The following is a 21,213-nucleotide window of genomic DNA, read 5'->3' as shown; positions in this document are numbered from 1 at the left end:
TGTGTATACAACTTGCGGGTAAGACCATAAACAATGAATATCATGATGAAACAATAACATGTTCAGATCTGAGATCATGGCACTCGGGCCCTAGTGACAAGCATTAAGCATAACAAGTTGCAACAATATCATAAAAATACCATCTACGGACACTAGGCACTATGCCCTAACAATCTTATGCTATTACATGACCAATCTCATCCAATCCCTACCATCCCCTTCGGCCTACAGCGGGGAATTACTCACACATGGATGGGGGAAACATGGCTGGTTGATGTAGAGGCGTTGGCGGTGATGGCGGCGATGATCTCCTCCAATTCCCCATCCCGGCGGAGTGCCGAACGGAGACTTCGGCTCCCGCGACGGAGTTTCGCGATGTGGCGGCGTTCTGGAGGGTTTCTGGCGACTTCGACTTCTCCCCGTGCGTTTTTAGGTCGAGGCGAATAAGTAGTCCGAAGGGGGTGTCGGAGGCCAGCCGAGGGGCCACACCACATGGCCGCGCGGGCCCCCCCGGGCCGCGCCGCCATATGGTGTGGGGCCCTCGGGCCTCCACTTCAATTGTCCTTCCGGCTCCGGCAAGTATTCCGGGAAAATAGGCCCTTTCGTCAAAATCCCGAGGTTTTTCCCCGAAAGTTGGATTTCTGCACAAAAACGAGACACCGTAACAGCTTCGCTGAAAACAGCGTTAGTCCGTGTTAGTTGCATCCAAAATACACAAATTAGAGGCAAAACAATAGCAAAAGTGTTCGGGAAAGTAGATACGTTTTGGACGTATCAACTCCCCTCAAGCTTAGCTTATTGCTTGTCCTCAAGCAATTCGATTAACAACTGAGCGATAAAAGAACTTTCACGAACACATTTGCTCATATGATGTATATATTCTCATGATATGGCTAATACTTGAGCAGTTCATAATAAGGTACATGCAAATAAGATTATCTAACAGCTATGTCAATCATGAAGAGGTACCAACAATTAATAATAAGCATCATGAATCATGTATATAAGCAGGATTGCAATGTTCATAAGAGAGTATGATAAAGTGGTATCTCGCTTGCTCGTATTTGATTGGCAAAACATAAATGCCCGGGCACCTCTGGAGTTCATAGAAAGACTAGAAGTAGTGATTGTCAAAGATAAAAGCATCAAAGTTATACCACAATCAATCATATTTTGAGACAAGCATATTATACTAAGAATGACAGTTGTGCTCTCAAGAAAGTGCTCAAAGAAAGGATGGAGACACAACATAAACGTAAAAGATTGACCCTTCGCAGAGGGAAGCAGGGATTAACATGCGCTAGAGCTTTTCATTTGTAAAGCGGGAGTAAAATTATTTTGAGAGGTGTTTGTTGTTGTCAACGAATGGTAATGGGTACACCAACTACCTTGCCAACCGGACTTTCAAGAGCGGCTCCCATGAATTATTTGCATGTTTATGTGGCACTCCTTCCAACCTTTCTTACACAAACCATGGCTAACCGAATCCTCAGGTGCCCGCCAACAATCACATACCATGAAGGAGTGCCTTTTTAGTTTAGTTTTATTATGATGATGACACTCCCCCAACCTTTGCTTACACAAGCCATGGCTAGCCGAATCCTTCGGGTGCCGTCCAACAATCACAAACCATGGAGGAGTGTCTATTTAAGTTAATTAATTCGGGACTGGGAATCCCATTGCCAACTCTTTTTGCAAAATTATTGGATAAGCGGATGTGCCACTATTCCATATGAGAGTCCGTCAAAAGTAAATGACAAGGTTGAAAGCTAAACACCACATACTTCCTCATGAGCTATGAAACATTAACACAAATTAAGAAGCATTTTGAAGATTTTAAAGGTAGCGCATGAGAATTTACTTGGAATGGTTTGAAATGCCATGCATAGGTATTTATGGTGGACACTCTGGAATAACTTGGTTTTCATGTGTTTGGAGGCACGAGCAGTGTTCCCGCTCAGTACAAGTGAAGGCTAGCAAAAAGACTAGGGAGCGACAAATCAAGAGAGCAGTAATGTCATAATCATGCTTGCGGCAAAATAAATTAACTGAGGCATAAAAGTGATACAAGAACTCTGAAGCAATGTAAATCATTGAGGCTTAATTGACTTTTGTTCAGTCATATGCATGCGTGAGCATGTGCCAAGTCGATATAAATGAATTATTCAGAGGAGGATACCACAATGCCATACTTACTTATGAATAAAACAATGCATGCAAACATCCATGACATGCTACTCATATTAATAGATTGGAGCTAACATGAGAGATCATAAACTACTAAACTTTCTTAAATGACATATACCTCACATGAACCAACTAAGCATGCTCACATGTATGAGTATATGTACAAAAATGAAAACAAATAGAGTTCATACCAGCCTCTCACCACAATCAGATTGTCGTAGATCGTCATTATTGCCTTTTCACTTGTGTAGCTTGGATAATATGAAATGAAAACCACGCTCCAGCCACCGAAGACCATTGAACTCAAGATGAACTTTACAAACCAAAGAAGAACAGCAAATATTTTTGGTGTTTTCGTGTTTTGGGAAAGGAACAAAGTGAAAGCAAGAAGTAGCAAACTAAAAGAAACACAGAAAAGCGAGATGGCAGAAATCTGCCAAAACCTGACAGCAGTACAGAAATCGATTTTTACAAAAATCTTACGTTGCTAAGTTCAAAAAGTTTTCAACTAATGAAAGTTAGATAACAACCTGGGGAACATGCACAAAAATTTGCAACTCAAAATAACGTTCTGGATGTGCGCACGAATTTTTACGGTAACAGCCCAGAATCTGTTTTCAGGCAGCACTTCCCCAAATATCATCTTCCTCTCATTAGAAAACCACTCAAAGAGACTAAACAAGTATATACAAGTATCCAGCAATCATAATATGCAAAGAATGAGTGATGCCGGTATACCACCCCCAAGCTTAGGCTTTTGGCCTAAGTGGAGTTCAACCCCATCGAGGGCCTGGGTTCCACGCCGGTGGATCATATGTGGAGTAGTCATAATAAGGTGCCGATGCAGAAGAAAAGCGTGGGGGTTCCTCATACCCAGCTTGTGGATGCGAAGAGCTTGCTGCATCGGATGACGAGTCGAGGTGTTCCTCGACCTCATTTGTGTTGTCACGTGCACGATGGCTTCCTCCCTCGATGTATGCGTTAACCGCACTTTCCGTGACCGACCAATCCTCCCTGGAATCAAAGTTAAACAGAGAAGGTGCAGGCAATCCTACTAATTTTTCAACTTTCTTAGTCCTTGTCCAAGATTTCTTGTAAAATGTTATTCTATAAGACAGGTTCCCTAAATTAGACGAATTAGAAAGAAATTCATGCTTAATCATGGAAGCTATGTCAAGTTTCTCCATAGGGAGCGGAATATCAAGACTCGTGAGGTCTCACATTATGCATAGCTAATAAACGAGAGGCGATGAGACCCCCACAAATTCCTCCCTTCTCACGGTTAGTGGCAAGTCTCGTTGGCTATCAAAGCTCCCAAGTTATAAGTCCTATTACCTTGTAATGCAGCAGCTAGAAAGGCTAGATCCGGGATAGTTATTTTACCTCCATTCTTTCTTGCTAGAACGCACTTGGTAATGAAATAGGCGAAGTAACGAATAGCTGGGAAATGAATACTACTGATTTTACCATCATCCTCTCGAGAAACTCCTTCCATGACAAATCATCTTGAAGAGGTCCAAGAGCTCTTGCGGCGATCCCTTTATCTTCTCGCATGATCCCCATTGCGGCACTTTGATTGCTGCACAAAAATCACTGAATGGCAAGTTGACAGGCTTTATTATAAATTTTGTACTCGAACCATGGGGTTAGATTGCGACCAATTGAATTTAAAATCTTGCACTACTGACATAGTCAGCTTCACATATTGGCATGGTTCCCCATCAACAAAATCATCCAATCCTGCACGAGAGGTTAAATTTTGGACATCCTGCAAAATCCCCGCACTTCTCATGAAATCCGCACACGGATAGTAAGTGGGATATACTCCTTCTTCCCGGTGAACTCTCATGACCTGTGGCACCTCCAACTCATGTTGGTTGAGTTGGTACCTACCTCCTTCCATTTTCTGAAATTTTCAACAAACAATATAAAACTTGATTTGGTGACATATAATTGAGGGAAACTACCATAAGAACTTGCTAGAGTACTAATCATGCATCAAAACTAGTTTCTACCACTTAGAACAAGCATGCAAGCTCACTAAACATGTTACCTACAGCAGCAAAATATTCAAGATATACTCAACCAAACAAAATTCTATTTGGATAATCGAAGGAGTCACATACCGGAGAGAAAATGTGCCAAATTTCAAACGGAAATCTGGGCTGAGCAAAAAGATCGAAAAATCCTGAGCTCTTGAGCAAAAACGCGAGTGAGAGAAAGTTGGTTCGAGTTTTTTCGGGAGAGAGAAGATGCTGGGAGAAAGAGATGATGTAGTGGGGCAAGGAGGGGCCCACACCACATGGTGGCGCGCCCACCTCCTTGGCCGCGCCGGCCTGTGGTGTGGCACCTTGTGGTGCCCCACAGGTCATCCTCCGGTGCTCCCGGGTTCCTCGTCGAAAAATAGGACCAACGGTGTAATTTTCGCGAATTTTTGAAAACTTTGAAAAATGCACATTTTCTCGGGTATTAAGTTTATTATTACTGGCCAGGAAATTTTTTGAAATCTCAAATCAACTAAGAAATTTTGCAAATTAAAAATGCTACAGCAACTAAAGCAAGTGGAGGAAGAAAGAGATGTTGTTTACCTCCTCTATGCATATAAAAGATATTTGTTAACAAGGTTGATCAAGTCTTGCCACCAAATAAATTTTACATAGCATATGAAGAAATAAACCTCAAATCAATCATGTTACCTTGAATTGTATTGATATGGATCCAATCTTAAGAGTTTGATATTCTTCTTTAGGCTCATATATAGGACAATCAATAGTTCCCACTTTGATAGTTCTCACATTAGAAATAGTATTAACTCCACACGCTTTCTCAATCCTCCTGGGGAAATAGACGGTGTGTTCCTTATCATCAACATTGAAAGTAACCTTTCCTTTATTGCAATCAATAACAGCCCCTGCGGTGTTAAGAAAAGGTCTCCCAAGAATAATAGACATATTATCGTCTTCAGGCATTTCCAACACAACAAAATCGGTTAATATCAAGCAATTATTAGTAACTTGAACGAGAACATCCTCACATATACCAACAGGAATAGCAGTAGATTTATCAGCCGTTTGCAAAGATATATCGGTAGGTATCAACTTATCTAAGTAAAGTCTCTTATAAAGAGAAAAAGGCATAACACTAACACCGGCTCCCAAGTCACATAGAGCAGTTTTAACATAATTATTCTTAATAGAACAAGGAATAGTAGGTATACCGGGTCGCCCAATTTCTTTGGAACTTTGCCATTGAAAGAGTAATTAGCAAGCATAGTGGAAATTTCCTCATTGGGGATTTTCCTTTTGTTAGTAACAATATCTTTCATATACTTTGAATAAGGAGGCAATTTAATAGCATCGGTCAAAGGGATTTGCAAGAATAAAGGTTTCATCCAATCACAGAATTTATTATAGTGTTCTTCTTCCTTTGATTTTAGTTTCTTAGCAGGGAAAAGGCATTGGCTTTTGCACCCAAGGTTCTCTTTCATTACCATGTTTCTCAGCAATAAAATCTTCTTTAGTATACTTTTTATTTTTAGCATGCTTTTCGGGTTCTTTTTCAACCTCTTCTTTATCGGGAGTATCATTCTTATCATTATCTTTCTCATGTTCATTACCACTTTCAGTTTCAGCATCGAAATAGAAATACTATTAGGATCATTAGCAGGTTCGAGAGGATTCTACAACATTTTTATGTTTCTTTTTCTTTTTCTTAGAATGAGCTCTAGGTTCAATGCGTTGAGAATCTTGTTCAATTCTTTTGGGATGCCCTTCAGGATATAGAGGATCCTGGGTAGAGACACCACCTCTAGTTGTTACTTCATAAGCATGTTTTTCTTTAGCATTATTTCCTAACAAGTCATTTTGCACTTTAGTGAGTTGATCAATTTGAGTTTGAATCATATGAAAATGTTTAACAAGCATCTTAACATCATTGGAGGTTCTCTCCACAATATCATGCAATTGACTAATAGCTTGAGAATTTTCCATTAGATGATTCTCTACTCTCATATTAAAATTTTCTTGCTTAACAATATAATTATCAAACTCATCTAAGCATTGCGCAGGAGGTTTTGAATACGGAATATCTTCCCTAGTAAAGCGTTGAAGGGAGTTTACCTCAATCATGGATGAAGGGGGAATTATCTCACATATATCTTCTATTGGAGGTAGATTCTTCACATCTTCGGATTTAATACCTTTCTCCTTGAGAGACTTGTTGGCTTCCCTCATATCTTCATCATTCAATTTAATTAAACCCCTCTTCTTCACTATTGGCGTTGGAGTTGGTTCGAGCGTAGTCCAATCATCATAATTCCGGCCTATTTTAGCCAATAATTCTTCGAGCGTCGTCCGGAGTTCTTTTCCGAAAACACAACCAGCACAACTATCCAGGTATGCCCTAGACTCAATGGTTAGTCCACTATAAAATATATCAAGTAAATCATGCTTTTCTAAATCATGGTCGGGCGAGCTCTAATAAGAGAGCAAAATCTCGCCCAAGCCTCGTGCAATTTCTCTTCATCTCCCCGATCAAAATTATAAACTCTCTCGCAAAGCAGCATGTTGAGCACTAGCAGGAAAGTATTTCCGAAAGAAAACAGCAAGCAATTCTTTTGGACTTTTAATAGAACTAGGTGGCAAACTATTATACCAAGTTTTAGCGTCATCCTTTAATGAGAATGGAAAGATTTTAGCAACAAAGTAAGTACGCTTCTTAACATCGTCAGAAAACAAGCTACTCAAAGTAGATAACTCAGTCATGTGTTCAACAGCACTTTCTTTTTCAGTACCACAAAAAGGTGTTTTCTCAACAATAGCTATATGCGGTAGATCAAGAGAAAAATCATAATCTTTATCCCTAATGTTTATAGGAGATGTGGCAAATTTAGGATCGGGAGACAGTTTATATCTAACGATATGTTCTGCAAGCAACTTTTTAATTTTTCTTGCATCAGTAGTAGCATGGCATTTTTCAATAAAATCATCATCAAGTTCCACATAATCTTCATCAAGATCATCACTAGAGTATTCAAGTTCAGGTGAATTAACAGGTGTAGTAACATCAGGAGTTTCAGTATTTTCTATTTGTCTAGACCTAGCAATTGAAGCATCTAGAAAAGTTCTCAATGAACCACTATCATCAAGCACAGAATAAATATTATAAATATTATGAGAGTTTTCAGATTCAGCAGAAGTACCAGCATTTGAAGCATGTGGCGGTGAAACAAGTTTATCAATCACAGATGGTGAATCAAGAGCAACGAGAGGTACTAGAGTTGTACCTTTTCTTGTAGTGGATGGTAATATGGCGACCTTAGTATCGCGAGTTTTACCCATGATGGAGAATTTGCAGCGAACAATATCAATCCAAGTGAACTTCCAAATAAAGCTATGCTCCCCGGCAACGGCGCCAGAAAATAGTCTTGATGACCCACAAGTATAGGGGATCGCAACGGTCTTCGAGGGAAGTATTACCCAATTTATTGATTCGACACAAGGGGAGACAAAGAATACTTGAAAGCCTTAACAGCGGAGTTGTCAATTCAGCCGCACTCGGGAAACAGACTTGCTCGCAAGAGTTTATCGAGTAGTAACAGTTTTATAGCGAGTAGCAGTAGTGAAATAACGAGTAGCGGAGTAACAAAAACAGCGAGTAGTGATTTTAGTAAACAGCGAGGATTAAAATATCGTAGGCACGGGGACGGATAACGGGCGTTGCATGGATGAGAGAAACTCATGTAACAATCAAGCGGGGCATTTGCGGATAATAATAAAACGATGTCCAAGTACAAAGCAATCAATAGGCATGTGTTCCAATTATAGTCGTACGTGCTCGCAATGAGAAACTTGCACAACATCTTTTGTCCTACCAGCCGGTGGCAGCCGGGCCTCTAGGGAAACTATTGGATATTAAGGTACTCCTTTTAATAGAGTACCGGAGCAAAGCATTAACACTCCGTGAACACATGTGATCCTCACATCACTACCATTCCCTCCGGTTGTCCCGATTTCGTCACTTCGGGGCCATTGGTTCCGGACGAGTGACATGTGTATACAACTTGCGGTGTAAGACCATAAACAATGAATATCATGATGAAACAATAACATGTTCAGATCTGAGATCATGGCACTCGGGCCCTAGTGACAAGCATTAAGCATAACAAGTTGCAACAATATCATAAAAGTACCATCTACGGACACTAGGCACTATGCCCTAACAATCTTATGCTATTACATGACCAATCTCATCCAATCCCTACCATCCCCTTCGGCCTACAGCGGGGGAATTACTCACACATGGATGGGGGAAACATGGCTGGTTGATGTAGAGGCGTTGGCGGTGATGGCGGCGATGATCTCCTCCAATTCCCCATCCCGGCGGAGTGCCAGAACGGAGACTTCGGCTCCCGCGACGGAGTTTCGCGATGTGGCGGCGTTCGGAGGGTTTCGGCGACTTCGACTTCTCCCCGTGCGTTTTTAGGTCGAGGCGAATAAGTAGTCCGAAGGGGGGCGTCGGAGGCCAGCTGAGGGGGCCACACCACATGGCCGCGCGGGCCCCCCGGGCCGCGCCGCCATATGGTGTGGGGCCCTCGGGCCTCCACTTCAATTGTCCTTTTGGCTCCGGCGATGATTCGGGAAAATAGGCCCTTTCGTCAAAATCCCGAGGTTTTTCCCGAAAGTTGGATTTCGCACAAAAACGAGACACCAGAACAGTTCTGCTGAAAACAGCGTTAGTCCGTGTTAGTTGCATCCAAAATACACAAATTAGAGGCAAAACAATAGCAAAAGTGTTCGGGAAAGTAGATACGTTTTGGACGTATCATAGCCCAGAACCAAGTTCTTTCACTTTGGATGAAAGTAGAATTGACGATATTCCACAATTGTCAGCAACTGGAAATAATTTATTAATTATGGACTACTCAATGGAGGAAATTCATAATGCTATCTTTCAAATGGAGCATAATAAATTGCCTAGACCAGATGGATTTCCGGCTGAATTTTATCAGCATTTTTGGGAAGTCATTAGAACAGATCTAATGGCACTTTTTGAGTGTTTTCGGAAAGGGGGTTTGTCATTGTATAAACTCAATTTTGGATTTATTACTCTGCTACCAAAAAGGAAAATGCTACCCAAATTCAACAATATAGACCCATTTGTCTACTAAATGTTAGTTTCAAAATTTTCACTAAAGTAGCGACGAATCGAATATCGGAAGTAGCTCAGAAAGTAATTAGACCGACACAGACAGCGTTCATACTAGGAAGACATATTTTAGAGGGAGTGGTGCTTCTTCATGAGATGATACATGAATTACATAGGAAAAAGCTTGATGGGGTTATTTTCAAAATTGATTTCGAGAAGGCATATGATAAGGTCAAATGGACTTTTTTTGCAACAAATTCTTCGCATGAAGGGTTTTGATCCTATCTGGTGTGAGAGGATTAAACACTATGTGCAAGGGGGTGTAGGAATTCGAGTAAATGATGATATTGGACATTATTTCCAGACTAGGAAAGGTTTGCGCCAAGGTGACCCTTTGTCCCCGATACTATTTAATATTATTGTTGGTATGTTGGCTATTCTTATTGCTCGGGCTAAGGAAGATGGCAAAGTTGGAAGCTTATTACCACATCTGATTGATGGGGGGATTTCTATATTGCAATATGCGGATGATACGATTTTATTTATGGAACATGATATAGCTACAGTCATTAATATGAAGCTTATTCTTTCTATCTTTGAACAACTATCAGGGATTAAAATTAATTTTCATAAGAGTGAAATTTTCTGCTTTGGTAAGGCTAAAGATATGGAGCATCAATATAGAAATATTTTTGGGTGCGAAAATGGATCCTTACCTTTAAGATATCTGGGTATTCCTATACACCATAGGGCACTCCGAAATGCGGAGTGGAACCCTGTGGAGAATCGTTTTTCTTCTAAGCTAAGTTGTTGGCGTGGAAAAATGCTTTCTTATGGTGATAGATTTGTTCTAATTAATTCGGTCCTAACAAGTCTACCTATGTTTATGTTATCCTTTCTGGAAATCCCAGTTGGGGTGAGGAAAAGATTAGATTACTATCGATCAAATTTCTTTTGGCTGTCGGATGAGAATAAAAAGAAGTATCGACTTTCTAGGTGAAATATTTTGTGTAGACCTAAAGATCAAGGGGGATTAGGGATTGAGGTACTTGAGTTAAAGAACAAATGCTTACTCGGTAAGTGGCTGTTTAAATTGCTCTCGAAGGAGGGTATGTGGCAGCAACTGTTGTATAATAAGTATCTCAAGAATAAAACTCTTTCACAAGTTGAAGCGAAGCCCAATGATTCACAATTTTGGAAAGGCCTTATGCATGTGAAGAACGAGTTTTTTAACCGGGGTTTTTTTAAGTGGGTAATGGAATGACTGTTAGGTTCTAGGAAGATGTTTGGATGGGGGATGCCCCGTTGTGTCAACAATACCCAACATTATATAATATTGTTCAACATAAAAATGTCCTTGTATCAACGGTTTTGGCAAATAAGCCCTTGAATATCGTCTTTAGAAGAGGTTTAAATGATAACAAATGGTTACAATGGCTGAATTTATGTCAACCGCTAATGACAATTACTTCAAATACTGAACTTGATGTGTTTTTTTGGAAACTCACGGATTCTGGTTTGTTTGTTTTCAGTTAAGTCTATGTATGTTGATCTGATGAATGGACATACCATTTTCCTTCGTAAATATTTGTGGAAACTAAAGATCCCCTTGAAAATTAAAATCTTTATGTGGTTCATTAGTAACAAAGTGCTTCTTACTAAGGATAATCTAGCTAAAAGGAAGTGAAATGGGTGTCAAAAATATTGTTTTTGTGATTCCACTGAAACTGTTAACCATTTGTTTAGTGCTTGCCCTTTTGCAAAAATTATTTGGCGCATGGTTTATCTCACTTACAATATTCCTCCACCAGCTAATGTTACTAATATGTTTGGTAAATGGCTTAACGATGTACGTAAGGAGGATAAACAGAAAATTCGTGTGCGAGTATCTGCTCTATGTTGGTCCATTCGGAGGACTAGGAATGATATCATGTTTAACAAACAAATAGAACTAATTTTTTGCAGGTTATCCAACGCGCTGCTCATTGGATTCAACAATGGGTTTTCCTTCTCCCGCTGGAACAACGGGAGGGTATGGTTACTGGATGCAACCGGATGCTAGTGGTTGCTCTGGACTTCTTTTTTCGGGCTACTGGATGGCGACACATTAATAGAATAGCAAAAGGATAGAATGTCTTTGTGTTGCATTTTTCTTTGGTTGATTCATGTGTCGACCTTAGCTTTCCCATGAGTGTAATTTTGAATTTTTTTTGTAAACTGATTCGGTATGTTTGGTTAAATAAAAATAGTTGTGTGCATATATTGATGCAGAGGCTAGAACGATGCTCCCATATCTAAAAAAAAAAAAAAGTAGATTTGCTGAAGTCTAGACTGTGCGCCACTATGCAGTGCAGCAGCACCACTGTTGGTTTATTTTTCTACTTTTTGTTCTATAAGTCCTGCACACAGTGTGTCAGCGTGTGAACTGTCAAGCGTGCTACACATGTTTCTTGCAAGTCAGCAACACATCAAAGTATGGAGTCATCTAACTTCGCCTGAATACTCAGCAATCTGCTTATGCTTTTTAGAGACCAAACTAAGGATACAAGTATTCAATAGGCAGAGGTTCACACAAGCTACAATGGAACTAAGAACTTAAGTGCAACCAAGTGTCAATTTTGGCATTGACGGGTAGATTATTCTGTAAAGGCGGGAGAAACAGGCAAACGCCTTGGACACCCTTAAAACTTCTCTTGGCACTCAGAATTTCAGAAGAAAACCCATAGGAGATAAACCTGTAGTCCCTAATTGACCCCAACCATTCTCAGAATTCCCCAAAAGCACTAAAACTGGTGAACATCGTCGGTAAGAGATGCTCCAAACTTTTCATATTCAGAAAATTTTCGATCAGGAAGAAGAGAGAAACTACAACACAGCTTGCTGAATAGAACACAGCTTGCTCTATTCACCACAAAACTGCAAGGACTTCACATTATTCAGTCCAACACATGAGCAAAACAAAGATTTAGAATTAAAACAGGGTTGCAGACACTTGAAATAGGCATACAAACAAACAAATGCGAGAGAGGATGTCCAACACTTTGATTCACCAGCAACAAACAAATGCGAGAGAGGATGTGCAAACAAGCAAACTGAGCACAGCCAGGTTTAAATGTCAATCATCCATACGAATAACCGTAACAGGAACTGTATGCACAAAAAGCACAAGAGTACTCAAAGCAGAATGACATAGTCATCGGGCACTCGCATGATTCCGTCCAGAAGCTTAAGCCACTATTCAGAACTAAGAAACAGCTGCAAAAATTGGAAATATGAGGATCAGGAGGTTCCTGGTTTGCTTGTCAAGATAGAGCAAACTATCAGAAGCGACATATCTAAACATATGACCAAAAGTCAAAAACCTGGGCACAGGCAAGTCCAAAGATCACTTATTCATACATAGTATCCAACTGTAGTATCAGTTCAGGCAAGTTTCAGAAGAAAAGCTAAGATTATTCTGTGAATGGACAGGAAAAAAGGCAAACACCTGGGGCGATCTTAAAACTTCTCTTGACATTCAGGCTTTCAAAAGAAAAAAACATAAGAGATGACTCTATAGTGCCTAAATGGTCCATAAGGAAAACCATGCTCAAACTTCACCAGAAACAATAAAATTGGCAACATCCATAAGAGACGGTCCATGCTTTTCTTATTCAAAAAAATCCATACCAGGGAGAAAAGAAAAACTGCAGCATAATTCTATGTTCCAGAAAAGATCCCTTTATTCACCGGAAAACTGCAAGAAATTCACAGTAATTATGTTCCAAGACATACGCAAAACTACAATTCAGAATTAAAACTGGGCTACTGAAATTAGAAATATGCATACATCCTGATTGACCAGCACTTGAACCAAACTAATGTGAGAAAGGAACGCAAACAAGCAATTGAGCACAGCCAAGTCTAAATGACAATTATTCATACGAACTGCTGTAGCAGGAACAATTTGCACGAAACACACCCACAAAAATAATTCAGTCCAGCAACCATGATTCAAGACTAAAAGAGCCATAGAAATAAGTAATTTGCTGATCAAGGAGGTTCCCTGTTTGTTTTGTTTATCCAGACAGAGCATCAAATTATCAGAACAACATATCTAGACAGATTAAAAATGCCAACAAGCGAAATGTGGACAGGTAAGTAATATCGCCAGGAGAAAAGCAGCTACACGATTTAATCAAATGCCATGAGGGAATGAAAATAAGCAAACCAAGCACAGGCAAGTCTAAAAATCACTTATTTCATACATATAAAGCGAAACTGCTGTAGCAGCAAACGGTTTACAGGAAAGCAAAAGCATCATGAGAATGCTACAATGAGATACAGTTCTTTCTTATCAAGATCCACATCGAAATCCTGCAACTTTTCCACACAAAAAAACCCTTGGCATGTAGATCGTCGTGGCATGAACTAAGCTTTTTGTTTCCTCGCTGTCTTATAGCCTGCTTTGGTGGGCTTCCCCCAAGGTGAAACCGATGGCCTACCACCTTTCGTGCGACCCTCACCTCCACCATGAGGATGATCCACTGGATTCATTGCAACACCACGAACAACCGGACGCCAGCCTAACCACCTGCTGTGCCCTGCTTTCCTAAGCTCTTGCGCACCATGGGAGGGGTTGGAAACTATACCAATGGTAGCTCGGCATCGGGAATCTATAAGTTTCTCAGCACCTGATGGCAGCCGTACAAGACACTGGGAGGCTGACTCCTTGACCACCTTAGCGTAAGTTCCAGCAGCTCGAACCAGCTGTGCCCCTTGGCCAGGCCGACACTCGATGCTGTGTACCCACGTTCCCATACGAATATCAGCTAACGGCATGCAGTTCCCTACCTTGGAATTGAGATCCAATAGGTCGGCAGGTGGGAGTGGTGCAGCAGTAATCGCAGCCTCTGCTTTATCAGTCCCCTCTGCATCTGCATGGGCTTGGCGAAAGAGCTCTTGGAACCGCAAGAAAGAATCAGCATTCTGGGCAGGTCGCAGGGAGCCGGTTGTAGAAGGTTTGGAGCAATCGCTGTTTACCACCATGCTGCCCACTTCCATTTGATGACTGGCTAGTATATAATTGACAGGTGCACGATCAGCCTTATATGATGCATCCTTCTGCCCTACCCCTTCGATCCATCGGACAAGAGCAATCTTAGAAGAGCGGTTAGGGTCATACTCAATCCTTTCCACAATACCAACAGACGAAGTGTCTCTCTTGAAGTCAATTTCTCTAAGCGATCTCTTGTGTCCACCACCTCGGTGAAACGAAGTGATTCGGCCAGAAGAGTTCCTCCCTGCGGTGACGGTCTTGCCGGTCAAAGCCTTGACCAAGGTCTTGGCAACCTTCATCTGCAGAGATAAGAATCGACAAAGAGATGGTAAGCTTCAAGGGCTAGAGATCAAAAGGCAGGTAGTAGCACGTAAATAAACTTGCACGCATCAAGACGCAGAGGATGAACAAGCTAAGCACGTTGAAACAGATAGTAGCAACATCCATTTCTATCTATCTCAGATGACAACATGGTGACCCATTAACCTACAAATCTCACTTTACTGATTTGAAGAAAAAAAATCATGACCGTGATCCAGCGCAACTGGTCAAACAATTTGGGTTTGAATCCACATCGAATACAAGCTATTCAAATTATGATCCAAACCACTCAGATTGACAGCAACAATCACAATAGTCGTTGTAAAGTTTCAGCTCTCTTATTTAGAAACATTCAGACTGGCAAGAAGAGAAATGCTACAATACAATATAATTACCCAGTTCACTACTCAAAACACATTTAAAGCCCCTCACCAGAGTCCAGAGAATAGTCATCAATCAGTCTGAACGCAGAAGCTAAGGCACAATAAAGAACTAAACTGGAAATATGCACGCACATCATGAGGTTCCCCCGTCTGCTTATCCAGATACTAGTACATATACTGATTCATGCATAAAACTACATGCTGCTGTAGCAGCAACTGCAATGGCATAGGTTTAGAAGCGCACTGCGCACCATGACTTGAACCCAAGACAAACAAATCTGGACCTACCCCGTTATCCACAGAAAATTTATCCAAGAAACGTACTTGTACTCGCATGCATGAATGATGGCGGAGCGCATCTAATTTAGTCTACGCCGCGCCTAGAGCACAGAGCCGAGCAGATGGAGACGGGAAGATGGCGGAGCGGAGGAATCGTACCTTGACGCGGCGTTTCTAGGAGAACCCGACGAGCCTGACGACGATCTGATCGGAGGCCGGGCCAGAGCGCCGCCTACATCGGCCGTTTCCCGGAGGAAGAGGAGAGAGACGCGAGTGGCGGCGTGGAATGGAAGGGAAGTGAGCCAAGAGGAGGGTAGGGTTTGGGTCATGCAGGAGTGGGCTTTACGGGGCCGCTTACTGGGCTGTTCGGAATTTCGGCCCAGGTTTCATTAGATGTGCTTACTAAAAAAAAAACCTTTCCTTATTATTGGTAGCCTGTTAGACTTCGAGCGACAGGGAGGTGCTGCGGTGGAAAGGAAGAATAGCCAGCTGAAGGGTTTTTCTTGGGGTGATGTTTCGGCCTGCCCTTGCCCCCCTAATGTGAGACCATTCCTTTGGCGTGTCAGTTTCAGGCGGCGCACGTTTCGCGGTTGTATAAAAATCAAATAAAATACATGTTGGCAGAAAGTGAAAAGTCCTTGTGATAATAATAATATGGCAAACAAACCAGAGTCTTCAAGAAATTCGTCTATACTGCATAGACTGAAAACCACTTGTGTCATTCGATGTATATTTGCTACGGCACTAACTTTCGGAACCCTTCACAAAATATTATGTGCACTATCTGTAACTTTGTTTGAATTCTTATCTTAATACATTTAACGATGAAACCTACCATCATTAAGAATATGCGGCATTACAAATCGGTGCAGCGAGAAGCTTGCAATCTAATTTTATTACGTTACGTTAGTCGTGAATATAAGAAAATGTGACCAAACACATATGATTTACTATAGCTTTCGATAATTTGCTTTTCCCGGTGCAACGCACGGGCTTATTTCCTAGTATTCATCTAAGAAAAAACAATCATTTCATAAACAACGAACTGAGCTCCAATAGATGTGTCTGCTAACAATCCGTCAGTCTTGTTTAGTAGAAACGAAAGAGACGGCACTCAGTTTTCAAGTCACAACTCACACGCACTGCATGGTACATAAGTTATTGAAAAGGGTGGCGCCAGAGTACAAGTCTTAGCTGCAACAACAAGACACGCTCCTAACTCATTCATAAGCTAACAAATTCATCATCACCAGGCGCGAGGAAGGCAAAAACTAGTAGGGGCGATAGCGCCGGCTTCCTTCACCGCCTCGGCCACCGCCATCACGTCGGTCATCACGTCGGTCCCCACGTCGAGGAGGGGGTGGAGGAGGCATTCCACCTGGTTGTTGCCTATCAACATTGCCAACATTATTGTCAGTAACTAAAAAAATACGGGTTCATGCAACAATTGAAACTAGGAAGCAGAAAATACGGGTACAGCCTTACAAGACATAGCCAAGGCGGCCATCAGGGAGCACCATTGGTACCATCCTCATCCCGGCTGGCGCTGGCCCTCTACCATAGATCATAGGCTGCAAAAACACAATGTAAGTAAGGCCAGAAAGAATACATAGTAAGCATGGCGCTCTATAAGAAGTTATTGTGCATTTACCTGGTTGAATCCAGGACCACCACCATAGGCACCATATGGATCTCCCATGTAGCCACCATAAGGAGGAAGAGGATAGTTAGGAGCTCCTCCAGCCTTGTACGAATGGTCAGGTTTCTTATCACCCAATGGTTTGGCCATGGAAACTTCGAGCACTTGCCCTGTTTTCCAGGTAAACAGACATTAACTGCTGATATGTTTTTTTCCAGATGTAACAGTTTTGGTACTTAGTTGACTAATCAAGTGACCAATGACATATTTTATTTTCACTACTATATATATACATTTCCCAAGATTTAAAACAAACAATTTACTCCCTCCATACCATAAAACATGTCTCAACTGTTTCTAAATTTGTATCTATACACGATTTATTGTATAGATGCATCAAAATTTAGATGAAGTTGAGACATCTTTTGTGGGACGGAGGGAGTACTAGTTTCTCGTAAAACTGCAATTCGATAACAATGTAGTAATGATTCCCAGAAACTCCCACCAATTACCAAACAAATTTTAACACTCCATTGGATGATGATTATGGAAAAATATTACTAACAATGTAGTAATGATACTAGAAACTCCCACCAATTACCAAAGAAAATTTGAAAACTACGTCAGTAAACTCCATTTGATGATGATTATTGGGAAAAGATTGCTAACAATGCACTAATTATTGACCAGAACGCCCCCCCCCCCCCCCCTGATTACCAAAGAAATTTTTAACACTACAACAATAAACTACTTTTGATGGTGATTATAGAGAAAAGATTACCATCAATTTCAAATTTGTCACTTCCTTTAGCTGCCTTCAGTGCACTTGATCTTTCAGCAAAGTGAACAAACCCAAAATCCCTCTTATGTCCAGCCTTAGCAGGCGGTAAAACAACTTTTGTGACCTCTCCAAATTCTTCAAAGAGATCCTTTACCTTCTCTTTTGAAACATTCTCTGGTAGGTTCTTCACATATATAGTCTTCACCTGTGAATGAAAACAAGTGTAAAAGATTTACACCTACTTGAATGAACCACAGACAGTCATTTATAATTAACTTACAACTATGAAAAATATAAGAGCCTTAAAAAGATACTCCCTCCAATACATATTACTTGTCGCTAGTATGGATGTATCTAGAACTAAAATATGTATAGATACATCCATATTAGAGATAATTAATATGGGTCGGAGGGACTACAAAAATTTCATCATATCAGAATAGAGCTCACATGGGATGGGAACATGAAAATGAATAAATACATTGAATTCAAAGTCAGTCTAATGGAGTTTGAATGTTTTAGTACGATTCACAATGTCTTGCTTCTTTGATTTCTGGCATGTCATATAGAAGTCAAAATGCAAGCTTTGAGAATATTTTTTTGTGAAACATACATTATGAAAAATTCGGATTAATTCCAGAATCCTTGAATAGCTATTCTATTTCAGCCATGCTGCAATAATACACTTTTCTAAGTTGTAAGATTCATGAGTCTGTCATGTTTCATTTGAACTACTAAGCAAGTTCAAATGAATCACCAAATAAAGCATTCTTCTTTATTTCCTTTGCAAGGACTTGTGTTTCTTTCTAGCAGATTGCGGCACAAAAGAGCAATATGGTGCTTCTTCTACCAGCAAAGTTGGCAATATAACTATCAATTTCAAAATTATAAACATGTTAGTTGTAAACTGTAGGGATACATTACATAGACATCAAATACATATGATAAGCAGGAGAGCTCAGTTTTCCATGCAACATTGTTTACCTGAGCAGCAGAAGAAGAATCCGATGATGATGATGATGTTGATCCCTTGGGTTCAGCCCAGCTAACAGTCAACTGACTTCCATCAACCTTAAAGTCTGGTGATGACAATTTCTGCCTGGAATAGTCTGCGCAAGCATGGTTATAGTACTCAACAAAGAGGAACCCACGGTTCCGGCTTGGGTCATGCAAATCCTGCATGGCATAATCTCAATATTAGCAAATCTGGTACGTCCATAGCACAAAAAAAAGCTCGATTTACAACCGCACCTTGAACATCTCAATGTTGACTACCCCTGGCCCCTTGCCTTTGATAATGCTCGTGAGCTCCGCCTCACTCAACCCTTTGGGTACATTGCCCACGAATAACCTGTGCTTTGCCTGAGACAAGGAGCATCGCAGTGTTCTCCCCTGCACGAAACCATCCAACGTTATTATGCATCATCATAGATTACAAATGATGTCCTACAACCCCCATGATATCCTGCAACGAGAAGCCACACATTACCTTGTGGTCCTTGTCGTGCAGTTCCTCGATAGCACGCTGCGCCACATCCTTGGCAGTGAAGGTGACAAAGGCAACTCCTTTGTTCTCCTTTGTCTCCTTGTCTTTCATCAGCCTCACCTATTATTATTATCCATCACACGGCATTCACAAAACTCTCCATGTTACAAGGAAGGTATCAATTACTATGAAAAAGCTGTGAGCTTTCAGGCACCTCATAGATTTCGCCCAATGGCTCGCATAGGTCGCGGAGGTCTTCCTCGGTTGTGTCGCGAGGGAGGCCGCCGAGGAACACCTCGGAGCCCTGCGGGGGCAGCGCGAGCAGCTCCTCCCACTTGCTCTTCTCCTCCTCGTCCTCAGGCCCATCAGCCTCAGCCTTGTCCATATCGTCACCGCTTCCGGCGGCAGGTTCCTCAGCCGCAACCGCCATCCCGGCGTCATCCTCCTGGCCATCCCCATCGGCATCCACCTCTTGCGGCTCCTCCTCCGGCTCGTCGGAGTCCTCGCCGCCGTGGTGGCGGCGGCGGCGGTAGCCTTCCTCGTCGTCCATGACGTCGTCGTCCCCCTCCAGGTCCACCTGCTCCTCCGGCTCCTCCGACGGCTGCCGATCCGACATCCCAAAGCCCTAACCCTAGAAGAAAAAGGAAAAATCGGCGGAAAAATCATGAGAAATCGCTCGCGAAAATCCGCAGGAATTCAGAGTCGGAGATAGGAATCGCAGACGCGCGGTACGGATCTGACGGCGGGGGATCGAAAATCGGTACCTTTGACCCGGAAAAAAGCTAGGGAAATCGAAAAGCGCGGCATGATGCGATTTGAGAAACAGTATAAGATTGATTAGTGGGGGGTGAAGAGGATCCGATTTTGATATGTGAGTAGTAGTAGAAGAAGAAGGAATTTAGTATTATTATTGGAGAAGATGAGGAGGAGGCAGAGCTTACTGGAGAGTGGAGTTGTGTGGGTTGGGGATTTGGCTGGCTGGCTGGGGGAAGCTCCTGCTGCCTCGCGCGGTGAACAGGGAGAGGACGGGGAATTTGGGGCAGAGTTTATAGCTAGGGCTTGGGAGGGTTCGCACCGGAGAGTTGATTGGAAGCACGACCCTTGGATCTTTTATCCGAGGGTGGTTGTTGGTTGTGCAGTTTTTCCCATCCTACGGGTGGCCGCTCATCCTGACAAGAGATGGTCACAGGACTACTTCATTGATGGATACGCTCACTTTGCAACGGAGCCCGTATTTGTCCCGTATTTGTCCGAACCGAAAAAACGGAGTTCAATCTCCCGAAAAAAGAATTGTGAGAGTATTTGGACATGGCGCAGAACAGAAACTGTAAACCCAAACCGAACTCGCGAAAATCAAACGACGCGGGAAATCTATCGACGGGGATTGCAGTCGATTTCATCCGATCAACCTTAATTCGATCATAATTCACACTAAATAGTGGCAAAATACAACCGCATTGGACCTAAATTACGTACTACGGGCCTAATTAGACTAGAAATTAAATTTCCCGGCGACTATACTGTCACCGGGCGGCGGCGGAGGGTTTTTCGACGCCGCCGGTTGCTAGGCGACGAGGAGGGCCGCCAGCTCGATGGCCGCCACGCCGGAGGCGCCCCTGCTCTCTGCGGGGACGGTCCGTCTGCATCGTCGTCGTCGCCGCTCGGGGGCAACGGCGGCAGCGGCGGGCTGTACCCGCCGGCAGCGGGGGGCTCCTCCGCTTCCCCAGCTGCAGCTGCTGCTGCCGCCGCCGCCTCCGCAGCCGTAGCCGCCTCCGCGCGCGCTTGAAGGTGGCGCGCCATTAGGTCCGGCCACTTGCGGCCGGCCTGCTTCCATGCGCCGTCGGAGCGCGCCCGCCTGCCGCGCTCCGTCTCCGCCCGTACGCCCGACGGACGTCGACTTGCCCTTCCGGCGCCGGATCGGCCACCGCCCCTACCCACGCGTCTTGCACGCGT

At 42.5% G+C, this 21,213-nt stretch overlaps 2 protein-coding genes across 3 annotated transcripts; both read right to left on the bottom strand.

The window, feature by feature from the left end:
• Positions 1-13,544: 13,544 nt before the first annotated feature.
• Positions 13,545-15,644, bottom strand: LOC124683250 (60S ribosomal protein L2, mitochondrial-like). Its single transcript, XM_047217811.1, has 2 exons — positions 15,514-15,644; positions 13,545-14,670 (listed from the first exon to the last, which is right to left on the bottom strand). Exon 2 carries the CDS (start codon positions 14,668-14,670, stop codon positions 13,744-13,746), a length of 927 nt encoding a protein of 308 aa, XP_047073767.1. The 5' UTR covers positions 15,514-15,644; the 3' UTR covers positions 13,545-13,743.
• A 723-nt stretch (positions 15,645-16,367) lies between these two features.
• LOC124690860 (heterogeneous nuclear ribonucleoprotein Q-like) lies at positions 16,368-20,294 on the bottom strand. 2 transcript variants are annotated; one of them, XM_047224198.1, is made up of 9 exons: positions 20,202-20,294; positions 19,475-19,891; positions 19,264-19,380; positions 19,026-19,166; positions 18,759-18,950; positions 17,775-17,979; positions 17,006-17,163; positions 16,840-16,925; positions 16,368-16,743 (listed from the first exon to the last, which is right to left on the bottom strand). In XM_047224198.1, the coding sequence occupies exons 2-9, from the start codon at positions 19,874-19,876 to the stop codon at positions 16,626-16,628; spliced, it is 1,419 nt and encodes a 472-aa protein (XP_047080154.1). In that variant the 5' UTR covers positions 19,877-19,891; positions 20,202-20,294; the 3' UTR covers positions 16,368-16,625. The 2 variants fall into 2 exon arrangements, with proteins under 2 accessions (XP_047080154.1, XP_047080146.1); XM_047224190.1 differs by lacking the exon at positions 20,202-20,294 and adding an exon at positions 20,025-20,159.
• Between the last annotated feature and the right edge of the window lie 919 nt (positions 20,295-21,213).

This window comes from Lolium rigidum, chromosome 1 (genome assembly GCF_022539505.1).
Source record: "Lolium rigidum isolate FL_2022 chromosome 1, APGP_CSIRO_Lrig_0.1, whole genome shotgun sequence".
NCBI lineage: Eukaryota > Viridiplantae > Streptophyta > Magnoliopsida > Poales > Poaceae > Lolium > Lolium rigidum.
The sequence above is the reverse complement of the archived record's forward strand: the minus strand, read 5'-3'. Positions and strand labels throughout refer to the sequence as shown.

What these genes read in the sequence shown, in the direction of transcription:
- LOC124683250 (XM_047217811.1), bottom strand. Translation starts at nt 14,670, where the DNA reads ATGAAGGTTGCCAAGACCTTGGTCAAGGCTTTGACCGGCAAGACCGTC.
- LOC124690860 (XM_047224198.1), bottom strand. Translation starts at nt 19,876, where the DNA reads ATGTCGGATCGGCAGCCGTCGGAGGAGCCGGAGGAGCAGGTGGACCTG. An exon ending in TGCACGACAAGGACCACAAG is followed by an intron (nt 19,167 to 19,263) that starts GTAATGTGTGGC and finishes GGTTTCGTGCAG; the next exon opens with GGGAGAACACTGCGATGCTC. An exon ending in GTGGTCCTGGATTCAACCAG is followed by an intron (nt 16,926 to 17,005) that starts GTAAATGCACAA and finishes GTGTTTTTGCAG; the next exon opens with CCTATGATCTATGGTAGAGG.